General features: G+C 52.2%; 1 protein-coding gene across 3 annotated transcripts in view; it reads right to left on the bottom strand.

The window, feature by feature from the left end:
• Window positions 1-6,969, bottom strand: part of CDH22 (cadherin 22) — a 50,905-nt gene extending 43,936 nt beyond the window's left edge. For all 3 annotated transcript variants that reach the window (XM_061441930.1, XM_061441932.1, XM_061441931.1), the window contains exons 1-2: window positions 6,368-6,969; window positions 1,402-1,696 (exon numbers count right to left, since the gene is read on the bottom strand). In XM_061441930.1, the coding sequence (XP_061297914.1) occupies window positions 1,402-1,696; window positions 6,368-6,592 (520 nt within the window). In that variant the 5' untranslated portion in view covers window positions 6,593-6,969. The remainder of the gene's footprint in view (window positions 1-1,401; window positions 1,697-6,367) is intronic.
• Window positions 6,970-22,784: the final 15,815 nt, after the last annotated feature.

Below are 22,784 nucleotides of genomic sequence, written 5' to 3'. Positions count from 1 at the left end.
GCATGTCTGTAACCTGCTGGAGGCCATGCACCAGTCTTACAATATGCTGCACATCAACCATGGAGAGGCAGAGCTCCGTCCTGAAGCAGCACAGACTAAGCATCCCCTGCACTGCTCCCAGGATGCCTCCTCAGCTAGGCCTGCCTGCCCAAGCGCAGCAGGACTCGGCAGGTTCACCCGGCAGCAGAGCCCCTCATGCAGTTCAGCCAGGCTGCCCCAGCCCCCCCCAGGGTGCTCCCTGTCTTCCCCCCCTTGCTCCTCGGCACTGCCACGCTCCCCTCGCTGACTCATCCCTTGCTGACAGTGCTGGGGACCTGCCTTATCTTTGATGTCAGTCAGCCTTTTGCAAGCTGTCTCTTACCTCCATGCAGCCTTTGGAGAAGAGTGATTTATAGTTCCCTGCCTGCAGTGAATGCTGACACATGCTCCGGCCAGTCAATGGGGGATAACAGATTGTCTGATGTGGATGGGGAATGGTTTGACATTCTTGGCAGCTCAGCAAGCCAGCCAGTCTCCATGCGCTTGAGCTGTGCCCCAGCAATACAGGAACCCAGCATCAGAGAGCAAGGGCAGCAATGCTGCAGTTCATACATCACCCTGTACCCTTCCTGACACTGAGGTGAGTGCAGAGCTCACTGTCCTGCTCTGCCATGCACAGGGGAATGGACTTGTACAGCCTCATGGCACATGTCCCATCCTGGCCCCTCAGCAGTTCAGCAAGGCTGATCACCAATGGACTTAAAGACGCTGGTGGCAAGAGGATAGGGGCAAGGGGACAGTAACATGGGGAAGCCACACTTCTGTTACAGGGACATGAATTCCCCAACCTCAGCCAACAACTCTTGAGCCCTCAGAGGAAGGCAAGAGGGCCAGGTGAGAGGGGCTTGGCAGTGCTGCATGGGGATGCACAAGGGAATGGCTGAGCTACCACAGGGCTCTGGACAGCAGCAAAGCAGCACACAGAGGATGGTGCTGAGGAGGGGCTGGGCACAGGCTACTTGAGAGGGAGAAACACCACTCCAGCTGATCTGCACCACAGGCATGCAAGGGCTCAGCTGGTCTCTGTCCCCTCCCTTCCCGTGTTTGGGAGTGAGGGGGCTGTGCAAAACCAGGGTAAATGCCCAGTGGGCAGCTGGCTCTGCCATGGCCCATCCCCAGGGCACAGCTTAGGGCTGAGACTGAGCGCTCAGCCTCAGGCTGGCAATCAGCTCAGAGGATTTATTCACTTGTTTTCCTTAAGCCACCTTATTTATTTTTCCCTCTTGGCTCCCTGGCTCTGGTCTCATCTGGAATCCCTGGGATTTGGAGGCGGTTTTGCAGGGTGCAGCAGGCTTAAGGCTTGACAGGTTCAAAGCTGCGCACAGGTTCCCCAGCCCCCCTCCTCCCAGCCAGGAGACCTACCGATGGGGGACAGCTCAGCCACGCTGCCGATGTAGGGCCCCTCCAGGAAGCGCGGCTCACTGTCGTTGATGTCCTGCACCTTGATGATGAACTCTGACTCGGGCTCCAGCAGCTGGTCCGTCTGCCGGTCACGGGCCTGAGCCCGCAGCGTGTAGAAGGTTTTCTGCTCCCGGTCCAGGCGCTCGGTGGCGTGGATGTCACCTGTGATCTCATCGATGAGGAAGATCGTCCCTGCGCCCTCCCCGGAGATAGTGTACTTGATGGAGCCATCCCCCTCATCCGAGTCTGAGTGGATCTGTCAGGGAAAGAGGGAGAGGGCAGGAGCAGGCTGGGGCCATGCTTGTGCCCCTGTGGCCAAGACTGCATGATGTGGAGCTCATGGTGCCTGTGTGATGTCTGTCACCAGGGAGAGGGGCAGAGCACCACCAACTGATGCCTGGGCATGGAAAAAGGCTCAATAAATTGGAACTTCAGTCCTCCCTATGCCACCCATACACCTGGCAGATCACAAATCCTGCCAGTACCCACCCACACCACAAACCAAGGGACAAACCCACCACTATGAGGTTCAGGGATAATGGAAGCTGTAAAAACTCAACAGCACCCCCAAAAAAGCAGCTTCCCTGTGGGCAAGGACTCCAGACCCCAGTGTGGGATCATCTCTCCCAGGCTGCACAAAGCAGACCAAGGTACAGAAGCAGCTCTCCACCAGCATCTGTTCCTACCTGCCTGCTCTGCCCCACCACAGCCACTCTCTGCTTTCAGAGCAGTTGGTGCTGACAAGTCTCCTTGCTTGAGAGCTCAGGTATTCGCTGAACATCTGTATTGGGTTTATGTGGCAAGGCAACAGGGTAGTCAGCCCATCACAACATCACACCCACAGCCCCCACCCAAGCAAAGACTGCAGGAGAACGTGTCAAATCAGGCCCATGTTCAGGATGAAAAACAGACCCTGTGGAAGATGCTTTTGCAGCCAATCTCCACTTCATTTTCTAATTAAGACAGTGTTTGAAATCAGGAAAAGAAAGGGTAAAGAGCTCCTCACGGACCAGAAGCTGAATGAAAGCCAGGCCAGACATCCAGAGATAATTTTATTGGTGGCATTAAACTGAGTTATGAGGTTGTTACAATCCAGCCACTTATGAGAAATCTATTAACGGTAACTGGACAGGCAGAATGCATCATGACAGAGAGCAGCATGGGCATTAATTGGGACAATCCGTAACAGGACAGGACCCTGGAAAGGTTTCATCAGCTGCTTTCATTTGCTTCCTACAATTTCTGCTTAAAATGAGCAGTCGTGTGTGTGTGTGTGTGTGTGCGTGTGTCCCAAAAAACCTGTCCATTAATCGGCTAATGAAATATGAAAATGTTTATGGGTCATTCAATCTTCAAAACTGCAGTTCTATAATCCACCTTTCAGACATACAGCTCTACCAGCAAGAATTTATACCAGAGCTGCCTCTTTTTTTATGATGCCTTCATTATATTTGTCTTGTTAGATACAGTTTATATATTTATTTCATGAGGGGCCCACGCGTTAGACAATTCACTGCATTTTGCAGAACATTCACATATTACTGCCCATGTTGAAACATCTGCCTGCAAAGGAGACCTTCACTCAGGTAGCTCAAGGAGCTGAGCTCAGCCCTCCTCCCTGGCTGCTGAGCTCCTGCTGCCACTCCACTTTATCATCCTCTCCTTAGTGTTCATTACTGTGCCAGGGATCGGCACAAAACCAGGCACCTGGTCTGCACAGCACAGGTAACAGAAACCTGCACTTTCCTAGAAACACCAGGCTCACGGTTAATAATTAGGCCAGAGATAAACCACCCAGCACCTCTTCCTAGAACCACACTGTGCTCTCAGCACATCCTCTTTACATGTTTGCTCATCACTAACTGCTTGGAGCAGACACCGGATCCCTGCAAACTGGAATGCTAGGAAGAAAAATGGATCCCGGGCTCAAGGGGCTGTAGAGATTGATTTACAAGGGAAGATTAAAAGAGCTAAATCTGTGCTGCTTGGCTGAACAACAACTAATGGGGGAGGGCTGGATAGCAGACTGCAGACATCTGAGGGGAGATGCCATAGGCCCAGACCACCACATCCAGGGGTGTTCTTGCCGCTACAGCAGGCAGGTAAGGGAGCAGCATGCTCCCATGCAGGCCTGGAGACCCCAGTTGCACCAGGCAGCCCTGGCACAGCACAGACCCTCTGCACCTTCCCCCAGCCCTACCCTGGCGTGCTGTGCCCGGGAATGGAGGGAATTCCCCGCCTGCAGCTCAGCTCCCCTGGCCAAGGACAAGTGTCCGCAGCAGCCAGGCTTGTCCAGAAGGTGGACAAAACGCTGATCTGTTCACTTTGTTAAACAGGAAAATAGCTTCCTTGTCCTAGAATGCTTTAAGGAGGAATTTTACAAAGCCATTAATTACATACTAATAATTAAATCAAAATTAAATGTGAGCAGAGGTGCACATTCCTTATTAAAAACAATTAAACAGGAAGCACAGATACACAAATCAAAAATTACTCTGAGGCTGGAAGAGAAAGAAAATCAAATACAAACTAGCCCGTAATAAAGGCACACTCTGTTTGCTCCAACTCCTAAAGCCCGAGTTCATCAATTTTCTTTAAATATTAGCAACTTAATTAAATCTGCTTTTTTTCCTTTAATCCTCTCCTCTATCTAAAATAGATCTGTCCACATGCAGAAGTTTGTAACTAGTGCTGACCCCATAATTCTATTTAAAAAACCCAAAGAAATCCACATCAAACTGACAGCAGCCTCGGGGGAAATTACAGTTCAGAAGGATTAGCTGGAGAGCCCAGATTTTACAGAAATGGTATCGGCCCTTCAAAAAGCACACGGAAGGTGCTGATGGAGGGCGAGCCCCTGCTACACCACAGGGAGACCTGGGCCCCTGGGGCAGGAAGGCTCCGGAGCCCACCGGCTGTGCCATGAGGGCTGGCAGCTCCAGGAGGCTGCCCCACCTCCTCCAGAGGAAAGCCTGACCCAGGAGCTGCCCTGGGGAGCAGCTCACAGGGATCGGATTTTGGCAAAGGCTGGCCTTTTTCCTGAGCAGGGTGGGTGACGCAGTGAATGGTGTGGAAGGGGGCTGTCAAACGGGCTAGTGGCAGGTGCCTGGGCTCATTCTGGAGCCGAGGTGGTTGCTAGGCTACCTCTGGAGTTTGACAGGACCTGATGCCTCCAGTCGCTTCCCAGGGGAGCTGTGAATTAGCTGTAACTGCATCAAGTGTGGCGGCAGAGGAGTGCAGCTCTCAAGCGTCTGCTGAAATGGACACAAATCACCGCTGAAATCCCAGCTGGCCCCTAGCCAAAAAGCCCATTTTCAAGCCTCCTCCAGACTGATGACCAGACAGCCAAGGCTGTCAGATATCCCTATTGCATGAGCTCTTGGGCATTTCCTTTGGGGACAGCCCATGCGCCTCCAGCAGCGAATCCACCTGGCTTGCAGCGTGCTCCTCTGGTCCCAACAGCCAGCGCTACCTTCATCGGTGTACAAATAACATCATCCCAACATGTGGGAGCCACAGGACAGCTTCCCCACAGCTCCCAGAAAGGGCCAAAGCTCTGGAACCCTGAGGCAAAATGCTCCTTCAGCCCCAGGACACAGGGAGCAGAGGCCCATGGCCAGCCTCCCCCGGGCCCAGGTCACATATCAGGGAAGCAGAGCTCTGACCCAGCCCTGGCCAGAAGGCACTGCTACCTGCCAGCAGCCCCAGGATTGCCAGCATCCTCTCTGCAGGACACACAAGCAACGGCAAGAGCCAGGACAGCACCAACAGCAACCCGCTTGCAGAGAAGGGAGACAGCCAGAGGGAGCTTGGGACTGGTCCAGCACAGGGAAGACCAGTGTGCTCCAGCAACTGCATCACATCTTCTCACAGCAGAGCAGGATGCACTGTTTACCACAAGGCCAAACCTCCCACTGCCTCTCCCTGGATGTTTGCGGATGCAAATGCCTGTGCAAAGCCCAGCAAGGACATGGTCCTGGGAGCAGCAGAGTAACGCAGTGCAGCTCCTGGCCAGCACCCAGCAGCACCCATAGCACAGGCCTGATGGACAGAGCTACTGCAAAACCTAAGAAAGTTCTACCGAGTGCTGACCCTCAGGGTCCCTCCAAGCCCTGCACCCCCACACCAAGCACCTTCTACAGCACACTGTGCAGGCCAGCCAGAGATACATAAATCCTATCACAATCTTGCTCTGGCCACAGATAAGAGCAGAATTTCCCTGCCTTAAAGAGAGAGAGGACACCTCCTTTGCCAGCCCCAGCCTGCAGAGAGAACTAGCGAGGAAACAGCCTCTGTAGCTTGCAGGTGCAACACAGAACAGTCCTTCCAGGAGCAGGAGGGAGTCACACGGAGGGGCCACCCAACAAAACCCAGCAGCACATTATCCACATGTTGAAAGGACTAGGGCAAGGGATGGACCACCTTCAGGAAGTCAGGGTTGCACTTAAGGCAGTGACTACTGTATCAGGAAAGTTCTTGGTGCTACAACAGTACTGGCTCCCAAGACATGGCAGGGACTAGCGTATGCACATGAGCAGATGCCAGCCTGGTCTGAACATCTGCTGAGCCCAGCAGATCTTCCCAGAGGTGTGGCTGAGCCTTCCACACTGCACACCCACAACACCCAGAGCTGCACCCCTTTCTTGCACCCACCCCAAACACCATGGGAACCCAGCACATGACTGCAAGAACACAGATGTGAACTTTGGTGTGCTCCTGCCCCAAAGTCTCTGGGAGCACATCAGCCTCACCACCCCAGAAGGGACCGGGCTCCTGCCATCCCAGTCCAGAAAGTACTTCTCTAACTGGGCCCCCACAAGCAACCTTCATGCAGACCCTCTTTCCCTGCCAGGCTCGACCATGCTGTTGGCACACTCTGTGCTGCTGCTGGCTTGGTCAGCCCCATGGAGACATCAGGTTACCTTACCTTCCCCACATAGAGCGGCTCCGTGCCCGTGTACTCCTCCACCACAAAGAACTGATTCCAGACCCAGCCACGCTTCACTCGCCCGCTGGCCAGCAGCGCGGGGTCTTCCTGCTGCCCAAGGCCAGGGCCCTCAACAGAAGTGTGCATGGCCCAGGCTCCCAGCTCCTGGATGGCGCAGAACAGCAGCAGCATGGTCCACAAGAAGCCCTGCAGACCGCTCGCCATTGCGCTTTAGGAGGCTGCGTGAGCAATAGCTTTTGGACAGGCAACTGGCATCCTTTAGGGAAGACGAGGAAAGTCCACACTAGCAGCAGAAGGCTCCCTGGTCAATGCAGAACATTCCCATCCTTGTTGCACTCCATGTTCTGCAGCTGGAATGCTTCTGTCCCAGCAGGCTGGAGTCACTTCTGTGACAACACACGTCCCAGACCGCCTGCTGCTAGCACGGGAGCAGTCAGTGCTGGTGCCTCACCAGCTGCTCCTGGGCCTCCAGAGATGAGCCTGGCGGCTGGCATTTGTCCCCAGGGACAGAGCAGTGTGGCTCCGTTTCTGGCTGGGGGACAGGGTCACGCACTGCTGGCTGCCCACCCCGCCAGCAGGCAGCGAGCGGGATACGGGTACCCACAGCAGGCATCCACAGGAGGGGAAGGGAAGAGAAGCTTCTCCATGCACAGTTTCACAGAGGAGTTACCGGGATGAGCTGCTGTGGCCAGCGTCTGCCTGTTCTCTGCTGGCCCTGGGCTACTGCACAAGGGTTCTGGCAGCAGAGGTGCCTATGTCACACATGCAGTTCACAAGCCCATTTGTAAATCCCATCTTTCGAGAGATGATATTCCAGCACCTTGCGAAGGGTCCTTTGCCCAGCTGATGCCGGTCACTTCCATCATCTGCTGGCTCACACAGGGAGGTGCAGGGCAGCCGGCAGCAGCCCCAGTAGCCTGGAAAAGACCAAGGTGTCAGTGCTGGTGTGAGAGTAGGTCTCCATGCCCCACCGTGCTGCTGCCTGCAGCCTTGGTCGCTGTGTCCCACCCTGCCCTGCCCCAGGTGCCCCACCACAGAGCCCAGCCCCCGTTAGAGCAGACACCCCGGAAGGGAGGGCAGAACTGCATAGAACTACAGCAGGCTCTGCAGCACTATGGATGTCTGCTTGCTCCAGCAAGAGCTCCAAGACCAAGGAGCCCCCGTCACAGGTACCTCCTTACCATGCTGCCCTGGTTGAGGACGGGAGCGGACTCTGCTGCCAGCGCAGGTCATCACTGCTCGCACTGGTGGGAGATGTGTGGGCAGGACCCTGGCATGGCAGAGCTGCTGCTGCCTGCACAGGGCCAGACCACACCAGTCCCTCATGCTGGGGATGGCAGCACCTGACACTGGGAAACGCTGGCTCAACACCTGCCTGACTTTAACAGTGTAAGAAAGGGCTGTGAAGTAAGCTTCAAGCCACCCACAAGGCACTAAGGATAAAGACATGAGACCTGTGGCCAAGGTTAGCTTGCGTTCAGTGAGCACCTGGGGAGAAGAGGCCTGACCAGGATATGGGGATGGGTACGCAGCATCCATCTCTCCCTGAACCAACACCTTGAGCTTCCACCAGAGCTCAGCGACACCAGTCACAGCCAGAACCACTCATGAAACATCTTCATTGGTTTGCAGAGCTGATCTCCTCAACATTTGTCACTCTAAATAGGATGGGGAAGAGGATGAATGGAAAGGGGGATGCTCCTGGAGTAGATATCCATCTACTCCCCATAGAAGGGGAACTGGATTCTATTTCACACAGCCCTCTGCCTAATTCTTAACAACCTCAGCAGTTTAGAGGAGGGGCAGCTTGCAACTATTTCCCCAGCTCTTACTTGCACTTGCCATTTGCCTGGTGTGACTGCAGGGCAGTTTCCCAAAGCACCCAGCGAGCTCCACTGACATCTCTGCATCTGCCCATCTGAACAAACGCTGAGAAACATGAGGCATTAATGCCAGGCATCATTCCACACTGCCTTTTTGCAAGTAGCGTGTCACGCAGTGTGCACAGATCTATTCACACACATGTTCTATGCCATGCACAATTAATAGCACACACACACATTGGCACTCTTTTCTGTTTTGTGCCTTACGTGGGTGTACACATGCCCTCCAGGTACACATGCTAATTCCACACACACGTGTGCATCAGCTGTAGCATGTGCAATCCCTGTGCACTTCATGCTCCGATGAGCACAGGGTCTCCAGTATATTTTTATCTTGGCAATCACAGTACAGAAGCATCAACATTCCTCCCCACCCCTCTTCCTTCCCAGGCTGTTTGCTATTAAGACATCTCTACACCAGCCATGGGGGGTTGTTGGCAACGGCATGACTCCCTCTTGCAGTCAGGCCTCCCCATGCAGAAGCCATTCCTGCCACTGCTCCTGAAGGGCCAGTCTTGCCAACCTGGTGACAATGCCCATCATCAGACATTTCTCATTGGAGACTATACATAGGGGAGCAAGGTGGCCTGTTGATGAGTGATGGACTGAGTCTTTCCATCCTGCTGTTAGAAGTCTCACAGGGTAAAGCAACTGCAGCCTTCATTGATCAAACACAGATATGAAGGTCCCTGCCCTGGAGCAATGGAGCTAAGGCTGCCCACCTGCAGCTGGCTTCAGAGCAAGAGATACTGACGATAACAGCACACGTACAAACCTACTTATGAGGCTTACATGGATATATAGAAATACATATAAGAAGATTTGGTTGATATGCTGGAGGGAAGGAATGCCATCCAGGGGGACCTTGACACTATTGTGAGGAGGGCTGATGCCAGCCTTATGAAGTTTAACCCTGCCAAGTGCAAGGTCCTACACCTGGGTCGGAGCAATCCCAGGCACAGCTACAGGTTGGGCAGAGAAGAGATTCAGAGCAGCCCTGCGGAGAAGGACTTGGGGGTGTTGGCTGATGAGAAAATGAACATGAGCTGGCTTCAGTGTGCGCTTGCAGCCCAGAAAGCAACCGTATCCTGGGCTGCATCAGAAGGAGCGTGACCAGCAGGCGGGAGCTGCTCCAGTCCCTTGATCATCCTCATGGCCCTTCTCTGCACTTGTTCCAACAGTTCCATGTCCTTTTTATGTTGAGGACACCAGAACTGCACACAATGCTCCAAGTGAGGTCTCACGAGAGCAGAGTAGAGGGGCAGGATCACCTCCCATATGGAGACAGGCTGAGAAAGTTGGGTCTATTCAGCCTGGAGAAGGCTGCGTGGGGACCTCATAGCAGCCTTCCAGTATCTGAAGGGGGGCCTATAGGTATGCTGGGGAGGGACTCTTCATTAGGGACTGTAGTGACAGGACAAGGGGTAACGGGTTAAAACTTAAACAGGGGAAGTTTAGGTTAAATACAAGGAAGACGTTCTTTGCTGTAAGGGTGGTGAGGCACTGGAATGGGTTGCCCAGGGAGGTTGTGAATGCTCCATCCCTGGCAGTGTTCAAGACCAGGTTGGACAGAGTCTTGGATGACATGGTTTAGTGGGAGGTGTCCCTGTCCATGGCAGGGGAATTAGAACTAGATGGGTCCTTTCCAATCCTTTCTATGATTCTAAGATACAGCATACCATTGCCGCAAACAGCATCGCTCCCATTTCTCACATCCAGGAAATTTGTAGCTATTTTGGAGGATGTTCCCCAGACAGTGAGAGATGTCAATAAGCCAAACAGCACAAGCCAAGCCAGAGCAAAAGCTTCAGGCCAGCACCCAGGGCAAAGACTAAGTGTGGCAAGAACACCATATCCAGCATCTCTGCCTTTGCTACTCTGCAGCACTTTCTCAGGCAATGCCCCCAGATGTGCCTGAAGTCAGAGTACAAATGAGTTGTATTTGGTAAATGCAACCACCAGAAAGAGAACTTAAATAGTCTATTTGCACATGTTCTCAGTGACTACTGTGTAAGCAGAGCCTTGGGGAGAGGCAGTCACCAGCTGCTGAATTCTCCCACCCTGACACCCTCTCCTTGCCATCCAGGCTACTCCATGCTGGTTCATAAAGCCCTCCCAGAAGCCTGACAAGGCAGCAGGGCTGCTGCCAGAGAGCAGGTCTGCAGCCACTGAATACCTCCTGACTACACAGGGAGACCAAAAGCAAGCCAACCCAATGGTGCAAATCCAGGCACCACACCAGCAGCATCAGCATCCAAGAGCCCCAGGTGGGCTGGCAAGAAGGCAGCACTTTGCCCTGCCAGTCTCAGTGCAGTGCTCAGGGCACAGAGCCTGCAGACAGCACCAGTACCGGCTCACGAGTGCAGTCAGAGCCACCCTCATCGCACCATTCCACACCTGAGTGGCAGCTGCAAGCCACTGATGCCCGCCACAGCCCGACTACCCCAGCCACACACTGCACTGGCACCCTAGTCATTCACTCTGCCTTTTCCTGCAGCCTTGCTGGAGTTAACTTGCTACTTGCATATAAAAGCAAGTAGCTAAATCCTAAACAGTATCAATAAACCAAAAGTACCAATTCAAATACACACAGGAACGCCAGGCTTAGAAGAGGAAGCCAGGGCAAAAGATGAAGCAGTGGGTGAGCACAGCTGCAGCAGAGCTGCTGCTCCCTGGCTGGGCACAGCCTGGCCCACAGTTCCCAAGGCAACTTGCTCAGCCCTGCTGCATCCGAGCACTCCATGGAGCAGCCACTGCCACAGGAGGAGGGTCCTGCTGAGTTGGTCCAGCACGGGCTGGGCTGCGTTGCTGTGGGAACCACAACCTTGTGTTTATTACATTTAGCACATTTCTCATCTTGCTGCTTCGTCTGAACTAACATGGTTTGCTGGTGGCTGTCTCGTGAGTCCAAAGCTCAGCTACTCTCAGCTCTTTACATGCTCTTCCTATGGGCAGCAATGGGGGTGGCGTACCCAGTTTGCCTCTGAGACAGTCAGGTACTAGACGGCACAGCCCATTGCACAACCTATTGCGAGCTCCAGCATACCCAGAGTGCACTCCCTTTGTGCCTAGAGCTACCTAGAAACAATGACCCAGGGACGGACACATCTGTGGCAAGGCTCTGACACAAGCCGAATTCTTCTCCACCCATAAATTCACAGCCTGTTTGTCTTCTGTCACACCTCGGGCCAGAGCAAGGGTCAGTGTCACGCCTCTTCTCAGTGTGCACATCTTTCTTTCTGGGTGTCACACGACAGAACTCTTCCAGGCACAGCAGACCCAAGAGCCCTAAGTCCTGCTTGTGTCTTTGCAGCAACAGGATTCAAAGTACCCCAGGGCTGCAAAGAGCCACAGAAATCCCGTGCACAGGAATCAGGACTCGCACAACATTTATTTCCCTATGTTACTGAAGACCTTCCACCAGCAGCTGGAAATGCCACTTCTCTCTGCTACACGTGAGCAGTGGAGCCATAAATAACTAGTGGGAGCTGCAGTTGCATCCAGAGCCACAGCACAGCATCCGAAGCAGGCAGCAGCACGCATCTGCGGGTGCACTGCACACAGGCACCCCACGACAGCAAGCCCAGCACTCACAGTGCCAGGCAATGGAGCACCAGCCCCACACCAGCCATGTTCAACCCAACACTGCCTCTCCTGCTGCTGTCATCCTGATTCCCAATTATCAGCACAACTCCCCTCTTCCCTCTCTACAAGAGCTTGTGCAGTTTGTCGGTGTGTATTTGGCACAGCCATACTGTACATCATGTTGACAGTAGAAATTACGTCCTGAGCTTATGTTTTACACTGTGCTCTGTCAGAACTCACTGCAGCCCAGTGATCAGGACAAATTGAATAGCATCCCATCCGTGTCAATATTTATTTCATTTTACAAATGCAGGCTGATGCAGGAGAAGCAGGCAAGAGGGAAGGGGAAGACACAGGCAGCGACAGCACACAAAGCACTGCCCAATACATCACAGTCCCACACCTCCAAACCACACTGTTGCCCAAGAGAGCTACAGTCCCAGAGCCAGGGCAGTAGCAGCCCTGCAGCCCAAGGAGGGTTGATCCCAGCAGGAGGCAGTGCCCCCTGTGCCTCCAACTCTATGAGGGAGACTGTCACAGCAGTACTGTTCCTCTGAGATAAGCCACAGAACATAGAGAGCTCCCCATCAGCTACAAAAAATGCAATGGAGTAGGAGAGCCCTCCCTCCTCTACCCCAGCTTGCTACCTGAGATAGTGCAGGCCTGGATGCACTGCTTTGGCTCCTCACAACCTCCAGAGTTGCATGAGCTGCCTGCACCAGCCTTGGGACTGCTCCATTTGTTCAGAACGGCCACCAGGATGCTACAAAAGCTGCTGAGGAGGAAAGCACTGCTTGTGCCATCCTTGGGAAGGCAAAGCTACAGAATAAATACCGAATACAGCTACAATAGAGGGAAGGTGGAGAGATGAGCACAGGGAGATGCGAGAGGCAGGTTGGAGATGTTGTCAGCGGTTTGCAGTGCTGCTTCAAACAGGCAGCACTGCAGCATCTTTGGAGACAACCCAAGACAGGAGTCTGAGGGACAAAAGCTCCTGCTAGATCCCCCCAGCCAGCGGCCAGACCTCACTGATGGAGTGGCAGGAGTAGCACAGCTTCACACCAGCTCCTTCCCCAGACAGGCAAGTCCATCTGGAGACTCTCCAAACAGCAGGGCAGACCTCCAGCACCAACCAGGCCCTCCATTCTCTGCCCAGCACCTCCTGACCCCAATGTGCCTTCACCCAGGAACCAGAGGGTGAGCACCAGGCCCAGCACCATCCACATGTGCCAGCTTGTGTCAGCCACACAGGAACAGACAAAGCCACAACAAGCACAACAGCAGCTCTGGGGCCATACAGCACCAGCTCAGTCTGCATCACAGGGAGCCCACCTCCCTCACAGCCGAGGGAGCAGCCAAGGGAGCAGCCGAGCAGCCCAGCCTTAGGAAGACCTGGCTGGGAGACAGGGCCACAAAAAGCCTGCAATTACTTCAACAGCAATTCTCTCATGCTGCCGACAGTGCAGCATGTGGTGTGTAACCACATCTCCTCCTGTTAAACAGAATTAAAATCCACTTAATGCTCCCCTTCCTGGGAAAAGGAACAGGCTGTCTAGAGCACACTTCTAGTATATGTTGTATGGAGGTAATACAAGCATGGCAAGGCTACTGCAAAGCTTTAAAATGGTTCATAATCTCCAGTCCTAAGGCTAAGACATGAACTCAGGCTCTCTGGAGCTCACTTTCTCTACTGGATATTGTAAGGCAAGATGAGACAAAGATACCTTTTTCTTTTATGAACTTTTCCCCAAAATCCAAAGATGAGGGAGGAGACAATCTTGCCAGACGTAAGATGCTATCAACTCCAGACACACGGTAAGCGTACTGCATGCAAGCATCCGACAAGCCCACATGCTTGTCAACACACCTCAGTACCACACAAACCCTGGACCACTGCGCCATGGCCAAGCACCCGCCTATATCCCCCTGGCTTTCCACAGCTCCTTCGTAGCATCCAAGAGGCATTTTACAATTACACCTTTGGGCAGGACAATGCAGTAGTCAGGGCATTCAGCCTTCAGCCCTACAGAGAGGGATCTGCAGATTTAGATCACTAGGGGCCAACACCACAACCTGGCTGCTGCTCCAATTGCCTCTGAATCACTGCAGTACCCACAGCCACAAGTGTCTTTGGTGGGAACACATTAACATGCATTGCTGGTGCAAAGGTGTGGGATGTGACACCCACCCACATCAAGACAGATTATGGTCATAGCCACTGCACATAGCCATAAGCTCCCATTCAGACCAAATTCACTACAAATTCCCATTAGCAGATCCCATTGGTGATGTAGCATTTAAGGTCCAACGTTCAGATAAAACAAAGCTGGACAATGTGTCAGAACACTGTGGTGGCCCAGAAAGCAGCTGCAAGCTAGACATGGTTTCACCAGTGCAAACTCTGGAGCCCCCAGAGCATCAATCTGCTGAAATACGTTCTCTAGAAGGACACTCTAGTTCAGTGTCCCTTCCACAATCTCAGCATATTTCCACAATCTCTCACAATCAAGTGAGAGATGGCTACAGATCTGGATAGCACACAGAACCTTAGAACGGTTATTGTTGGAAAGGACCTTAAGACCATCCGGTTCTGGCACAGCACCACAGAGTGTACAAATATTGGAGATAAGTGGCCAAGGGATTCAAAACTTAAAGACTTTCAACAGAGGATATTTAAATTACTTTTATTTTTACTTACGCAGTGAAAGGCTTGTGTTACTGGATGAACATACCCCAAGTGGAGGTCCAGACTGTGCAAAAAAATACCTGATAGCAATCTGCCTTTCAGCAAGTCTTCAGCCCTGATACAGAGCAGACAGGCAGATAATGATAAAATCAAATTTTCTCACTAATGTCACCCTAGCCTCAGTGTTGACAACAGGGCAGAAAGCCCATTATACTCAGTAAAAGTTTAGTCATGCTTGTTCTTGAAGTAAATCTCTGGGTTTCCTCTTTCTGTTCCATTGGAATTATTCTCCTAGCAGGGGTCTTCTTCCTTTGCTTCCCCCCCCCCCTCCAGATCACTTCACACAGTCCATGTAAGTCAGTTTTTCCAGACGAATTTCTACTTACAAAATGCTCAAGACTGAATGACTAAACATCCATTTCCCCCCTTCTTTTTAAGCTATTTTAAATTTAATGCCATCAGCTCTTGAGACTCCACCCCACAGTCCTGCAGCTCTGGGGGCCCAACATAAGATGGATATGAAGCTGTTGGAGCGAGTCCAGAGAAGGCCATGGAGCTGTCGTGAGGGCTGGAGCAGCTCTGCTCTGGAGCCAGGCTGAGAGAGCTGGGCTGGGTCAGCCGGGAGAAGAGAAGGCTCCTGAAGGGGAGACCTGAGAGCAGCTCCAGTGCCTGAAGGGGCTGCAGGAAACCTGGAGAGGGGCTTGGGACAAGGGCCTGTAGGGACAGGCCAAGGGGAACAGCTTTAACCTGCCAGAGCGGAGACTGAGCTGAGCTCTTAGGCAGAAGCTCTTCCCTGTGAGGGTGCTGAGGCGCTGGCACAGGGTGCCCAGAGAAGCTGTGGCTGCCCCATCCCTGGCAGTGCTCAAGGCCAGGTTGGACACAGGGGCTTGGAGCAAGCTGCTCCAGTGGAAGGGGTCCCTGCCCGTGGAAGGGGCTGGAGCTGGAGGAGCTTTCAGGTCCCTTCCAACCCCAACCAGGCTGGGATTGGAAGGCTGGGATTCTAATTATTGTCCTCTGATGCTGCCATGAGAAATTCTAAGAGAGTGCAGCAACTGTCAGAGGAGGAGCTATTCGCAACCTTTTGATTTTTCATGTTCAGTCACTTGCTGCTATCAGACACACTGGGAGGAACAGTATTTGTTAAAGCTCTCACACAAACATTGTTTGGAAAAGAGTCTTTTCAAAGTTCAGGAGATTTTTTTTCCTCCAAATCATCTTTGGTCCAAATTTCAAAGAAATTTTAATTGCAAGGAAAATCTCAGAGTCTGCCTTAGGGAAGAAGGTTTTACAGCCATAACGGTCTCGCTCTGCAGCAATTCTTTTCCAAATATGGAATTTTCATGCCTTGTCTACGTGAATACAATACTTCTAATTTGCCTTTAGAAACAATCTCGGAGAGGGGGTGGAAGCAAAGGATCTTCCTGTGGCTCTGAATACATACATGATTCCCTCTGCGCAGGCCTGGGAGATACCACCTCCAAGGCAAGAAGGAACAGGAAGCACAAAGCTGCTCCGCACACAACGCGCAGGCTGGAGCACAGCTTCCCCCCTGGGGCAGGGAAGCTGCACCTGCAAAGCCAGCACACCTGCACCAATGTCCACACGAGGAGCTGGCTGGCCACAGCCACCTCCCGGGAGGTTCTGAGTCATCAGGCAGAGCAATCGGCCTCCAGGACAAACTCCTGCCCCAGCTCAGCATGTGAAAGCTGTGTGCCAGGGAGGCAAGTCAGACTGATGGGAGAAGCCCCAGCCCAGGGCGGATTGCTGCCCAGAACCAGAGCCTAGGAGCTGCCTGACGGACCCCAGAAACAGCAGCCACTACCCTGCTGTGCTCTTTGTGCTCTCCCCTTTCCAAAAGCCACCCTCCAGGCCCCCGAGCACACCAGGTCCCTTCCTGCTGCTCAGCACAGGGACTGCAAGCGCCTGCATGGCCCATCCCTTGCACACCAGTCCCGGTAGTCCCACACCAGTCCCTCCTGCTCTTTGGACATTCCCGTTGCTCCCCTCTGGATCCTGCTTGCTGCAGTTACGTATGCAACACCCAGCACAGTTTCAGAGGAGCAGTAGCAGAAGGTGCTTCCCTCCTGCTCCTCAGAGGGGAAGTCTCTCTCGCCTTATGGATCCCCGGTCAGCCCCAGAGGCAGAAGCCTGACACCTCGGCAACAACACAGCACCAGCAGGCACCAGGCTCCTCACCCCTCTGTGCTCACCCACTGCAGTGCTGAAGCCTGGGAATCTGGCAGTGCAGGGAGCAGCCGCCAGCACAGCTGGACACAAGACAGTGGCACACAGAGAACACCCCAGCACAAACTCCTGCTGCCACCTCAGCGAGCCCCGCACATCAGGAGTGCTGGCTCTGACCCAATGGGAGAGGGAAGGCTGATCCCAAGGGATGATTCAGGGATTGCAGGTGAGTCACTTCCCTGGGAACCCGACAAAGTGCCTTAAGGGCAGCAAAAAAAGGAAAACAAAGCACTTGAGCACTCGGATTTGACAGGGCATGGCTAGTCTCTCCTTTGCACAGCACAGCTGTATGCTGCTAAGCACTGTGCATGCTGGGTCCCACCAATGACTTCAGCAGAGAAAGGAAACACAAAAGATCTGCCTGGCTCCTCAAAGGCTTGTGAACAGAACTGTTAACAGAGCCAGAAGATTCACAGCTCTCAACAGCTGAGAGGAGACAAAAAAGCCACCCCAAACAAATAATAAAGAGAAGCCCCATTGTCACAAGCCCAAATCTGATACAAAAACTGGAAGGTGTAAAACCAAGCAATTAGCTCAGTCATGACCTGGCAGAAAATGACAAGGGACCCCATGTAGGAAGCAAAACCCAGAAATGACAGATTATCACCTTAGTCAAGGCTATTGCAAGAAACTTTTGAAGATCAGGACTGAGCCAGAGGACTGGCCAAACAGGAACTGAAAGTCAGTGCCAAATTGGCATTAACACCCAGGTGAAAAAGAGAGGGCTCATGAGGGACACCTTATCTCTAGCTGGGCAGGGTGACAAGGCGATGTTGCTGTTCCTCTGGTGCCTGCCTGCTGCAATGGACAGGGACCTAGCTCTCCCTGCATATCCTTGCCCTGGGCTTGGCACCACCGGCAGAGAGCTTCAGAGATCCTTTGCCCCCAAGGGTGAGTGGTGATGGTTATATGGGAGACATCTGCAGCCACTGAGCATCTCTGTCACAACTGCCTGGCTGGACAGAGTTCCCTCCTGCTGTGGAGAGAAAGCTCCAGAGCTCAGATCAGGTCTTTAATTTTAGGATCTGGATAGATGCTGCATGTGAAAGTCATCCCCTTACAAACACTCTGTACAGAGTCGGGAGTTGCATTCCCAACAATCTCACATCTTTTATGCCCCACAATTCATGAGAAGCCAGAAATGATCCTATAACAGCAGGACAGAGTCTAGTGGAAGGTGTCCTTGCCTGTGGCTGGGGGTTGGAACTGGGTAAGCTTTAAGGTCTCTTCTGACACAAACAAGTCTGGGATTCTGTGATTTCACCTCTACCTCTCCAGGCACACAGCTGAGGGCAGAGGTGCCCTGGTATCACAGCTGTGTAAGTAAAACCCAAGAAACAGAGCAGAGGGCAGAAACTCCTTTCCCCAGAGGGACTGGTCCCTTGGGAAAGGGGCTGAGTCAGGATGGGAAGAATCAGAGACAGGAAGGCTGTCACCCCTGGGGCCATGCACGGCAGAACAGCTGCAATACAGACAAAACTTCACTTAAATGCAAAACCAGGAGCTTTTAGCATCCTGTCTGGTCAAATCAGATTTTTATATCCTTCCATACCCAGTAAATTTTCTTCACAAAGAGCAAGAAAAAAGGAAGTAAAAGCCCTAATAAATGCTGGAAGAGCAGGGAGCTCGTACCAACTCCCAACCCAACGTAGCTCCTGGATAATCTAGGCAATAGTTTATTTTTCTCTCCAGTATCATTTTCCCAGCTTGATCTCTACTGTCACAGTATGACGGTTTCACCCCATTAGCCTTGCTTAAAAAAGTGATCCCAGGACTGTGAGTGTTACTGCCCACATAAATCAGGAGGCTTTGAATACGGAGCACCTTTAAATAAACAGCTGATGGAAGTGAAGTTCCGGGATCATTATTAATAGCTTTTCATTTCTGTGTCCGCTGTGCTGTGACATTCTTTCCCAGCAGAAAGCCTCCGCTTCCTATCCCCAGTACATCTGATCCCATGAGTCTTCCAGTCAGAATGAATGACTGTACCTTTGTGTTAATTGCACAGCCCGTTCCACAAACGGAATACTAATACTGACCAGCAAGAGGAGAGCCTGCAGACCAGGAGCAACGGGACAGGTTGAAGGGAGCACACCAGCCCCACCACCTTCCCTGCACACAGAGGTGAGGAGAGCTGATCCTCTCGCCTCCCTTTAAGGAGGGGCAGAACTTGGCTCTTCCAACACACACTAGTAAATGCTACAAGAGGTAACGAGGCCCTGCTCCCTTTCTGTTCTGTCTTCCCAGACACATGTAGGCTTTTCCTACTCTGCCAACCCCATCACACTTCTCACATACCCCCACAAGCAGAATGATGCCTTTCAGTATCTGCTTTGCAAACAACTGGCTGAGCCCAAAGGGACACAGAGCCCTGGAGAGGCAGCCACCGCAGAGCAGTCCTGGCAGAACTTAAAGGTGCTGTTCAAAGACTTCACCTGGCCAGATCCAGTTTATTTTTCACTAACATGCCTTGTCCAGGTGGAATTCTCCTCCTCCACCTTCAGGTATTAGGGTCTCTCCCAGAGCTGCAGGCAGGGGCACAGCAGCCACGGGCACCTGGGGTACCATGGACAGATCAAAGGGAAGCAACAGCCAACACTGGGAGAGACAAATCACCCATTCCCGTCTCCCAGGCTGATGAGCCTGGGATGGGACTCATCAAAAGGGACCTTGGGCACCTGCTCTGTCACCTGCTGCGAGCACTGACATACAGGTGCTCCCAGTCTGGATTCTCAAAATCCTCATGCCTAGGACACAAGCGGAGTTGCCAGTGCTGCTGTGTCAGCAAACTCCACCATCCCCCAGGTCTGTGGCTCAGAAGAAAGACCAAGTTTCTCCTTGGAAAGGGTGTTCAGGCTCTCTGAGCCACTTTTCCTGAAGAAAGGAGGAGATGGTTCTGCTGGCAGTCATTCCCAATACAGCTACAACATAAGGGCAAGCAAAAAGGCTCTACAGTGGCCAACAGTGCCCAGGAAGAGGCTGGCATGGGCTTTATGGCCTCCCTGCTCTTTCTGCCCTTTACTGCAGGGAGACAAGAATGGAGGGTCCTGCTGCTGCAGCCCACCTCCTGTTCCCTTTTACTGTTGTTGAATAATGACACCACAACTGGGTCATGCTGCTCGGAGACAATACACAGAATAAGTAAATATGCCAAAACGGCCTGTTGCTTTGGTGACCTTTGCTGTGTATAAATCCAAAGGGCTGCAGAGAGCAGGAAATGCCAGGAAGAGGTCATGGCTTTTGGTTTTACTGCCTGCTGCTTGCTCTTTCCCAAATCCAGTTCTCAGCAAGCAGATTCGGGACACAAGCACCAACACAGGTATGACAAAAGGCTCACCTATAGGAGAGACACAGTGAAAGCAAGCATCAGAAAACTGTGGAGTGTGGCTGAACAAAGCTGAAAGGGACCACCACAGACAGGATTCACGTTTCTTGGAGGACTTTAAGAGGAAACAAAATAAATTGTTATATCTGTATCCTGATTTCAGAGTCCTCCCCTAGCTCGAGTCTGAGCCACTGATACCACGACGGACTGGTGCAGCAGTGCCACAGCCTTACGACAAAGCAACAGTTGTGGGTCTGGTGGGTTTTCTGTTTGTTTGTTTTTAACCAGAAGCTAAAATTTGGTTTCTGGAAAAATTTAAAATAAACTGATTCCTCCTCCACCCCCGCCAATGTTGTACCTGCAGACTGTGGACCTGCTTCTAGCAGCCACATAGGACCTTTAAGCAAAGGAAATGTAGCTGGCACCACACATACAAAACAATACAGCCTCAGCGTGTCACCAGAAACACTGCTTTCCAACCAGACTTCAGCATCCCATTGAAGCATCAGCTCTCAGCAGAGGCCAAATGTGCAAATTGCAGTTGAAAAGGAGAACATTTCCAAAAGCCTGAAGCACGTGAACACAGCAGACTAGAACAGAATCCTCAAGTAGCTTCACTTTAATGTCACTACCAAACCAACTGCACAATGAGGAAGGGACAGACTGGGAACTCTGGGAACAAGCACTCTGCTCAGCACAAGTGATAAAGAGAGATTAATTGGCCAATTCCTCAATAAGGCATAAAGGTCCAGGGCTTTGGTGTAAAACTGCATTAAACAAGATGGACATCTTCACTTCTGACATTCCAGGATGGACGCAGTGCAGGGTTTTGTAGAGGTCTTATTTTACAATTCAGCCCTTTGCCTCCGCCAGTCCTGGCAACAGCGAGACTGCGAGAACCTTTTCTCTCCAGCATGCAGGCTTTGAAGGGTCTTTCCTGATATACCTGCACAAAGCAGGGACCTTCAGGCCTTGTATGTAGGTTCTAATGTTATTATTATCAAAAGGAATAAAGAGGGACATTCTGAAGTAAGAGGCAGCAAAGCAGCCCAGGGAACAAAGGGAGAAGGAGAGAGAGATTACAGTAGCAACAGGGAGGACAGAAAAGCAAATGGACAAAGTGCATGTGAAAGAATAGAGCCAAGGAGAGATATGCATACACGTGAGCAAGCAGGATCGTGCTGGAACACGTGACAGTGTGTGCACACAAGAGGGGGCCTGGAAACCCACCCAAGCAGGCTCAGGCACTTGCAGCTCCAAGCCCGTCAGTCCTACTGCATGTTTGCAGCCTTGTGGTGATTCAGCAAGGGGCCTTCCCTGGAGTCCCCCAGCACTCGTGCAGGACTCCTGTGACCCACTTCCTCCAGCACACAGCCCAACAGCCACACGGTACTGGTGACAGTGAAAACCTTTCACCAAAACCATGGCTATGGGTGCCCTCACCAGGAGTGCCCACCCTTTCCTCAGAGCAGTTCCGTGCCTGAGAGGGGGAGACCTGGCAGCACACATATACACAGACAAACTCCCACTTTTCCACAAGCAAACATGGCTTTCTCTGGCTTTGTCATCTTCACACACCTTGTCCATTCACATCCTGCTCTTATCACTACACTGCAGACCCTTGCTCTGTCTCCCCTTATTCCCTGGGCTGTTTCACTTCCTTATCCTTCTCCACACTCCTTTCTAGTTTGTTTGATGACAATCAGATTAGAACCCATACGTGTACCCCAAAGTCCCTAGTGTGTGCCCAAGCAGGCCCATCCAGAGCCCACCACCCCCAACCCAAGCAGGCAAATGCCAAAGTGTTTGGGCATCCAAAGGCAAGTGGTGTCCAGCCAAAAAGCCATTCTTGCCCATGCTGGACTCAGCTGTACACATCTCTTGCCACTCACCTCTGCCATCAGACCTCATGGTGAACTGACACCAAACATCACACCTGAACATGTAGTCACAGCGATTCAAAACCAGAATAAAAGGACACAGCTGCCTTGAGCAGGGCTGATGCCAGACTTCTGAGAAGTCATGAGCCAGACACAAGCACTGCATCCGTGCAGTCCTCAGCCCTCCATGGTTGGGTGCACCAAAGGCATTAGCTCTTGAGACAGCTTTCCTCATCTAGATAGACCTCACACACAAAACCATATAAAACATACAAACTTATCAAACACTTCATGCACTGGCTAGAAAAGAAAGAAAAACTGTCATTGCTATTTCTAGATATACTTGGGAAGCACCAGATAGCACCAGACAGCGATGGACTAAATATAAAAAAGACAGAGATGAGTCTCATTGCCAGCCTTTGATTGCTCACATGGGAAGCACACATACTGCCTTGTAGAAGCCAGGACCAGACATTGTGTCCTACCTCTGCCTAAGCCCAGTTCAGCAGTGGTTTAAAAAAAAGGCCTTCCAGCCTGGTGCTTCACGGTCCTTCCCTCTCATCTCTATTTCACAGCAGCTTTTCGAAACCAGGACGGTGCTTGGAACAAGTAACACAGCTGCAGGATTTTCTGGTTCTCGGACAGCCTTAAGGAAGGATTAGAAGACACCTCCCTAGAGACACCAAACCTGACCGGAGCCCAAACCCAGCAACTGAAGGGAGATACCCAGCAGCAGCTACAGCCGCAGTGTCACAGGTCAGATTCTGTCCTGCCATCTCCACCACTGTGACAA

Source organism: Pezoporus flaviventris, unplaced genomic scaffold, assembly GCF_033815535.1.
Source record: "Pezoporus flaviventris isolate CSIRO_AGI_PZ_B2104156 unplaced genomic scaffold, CSIRO_AGI_Pfla_v1 ptg000213l, whole genome shotgun sequence".
NCBI lineage: Eukaryota > Metazoa > Chordata > Aves > Psittaciformes > Psittacidae > Pezoporus > Pezoporus flaviventris.
Note: the sequence above shows the minus strand (reverse complement) of the source record. Positions and strands in the feature narration are given on the sequence as shown.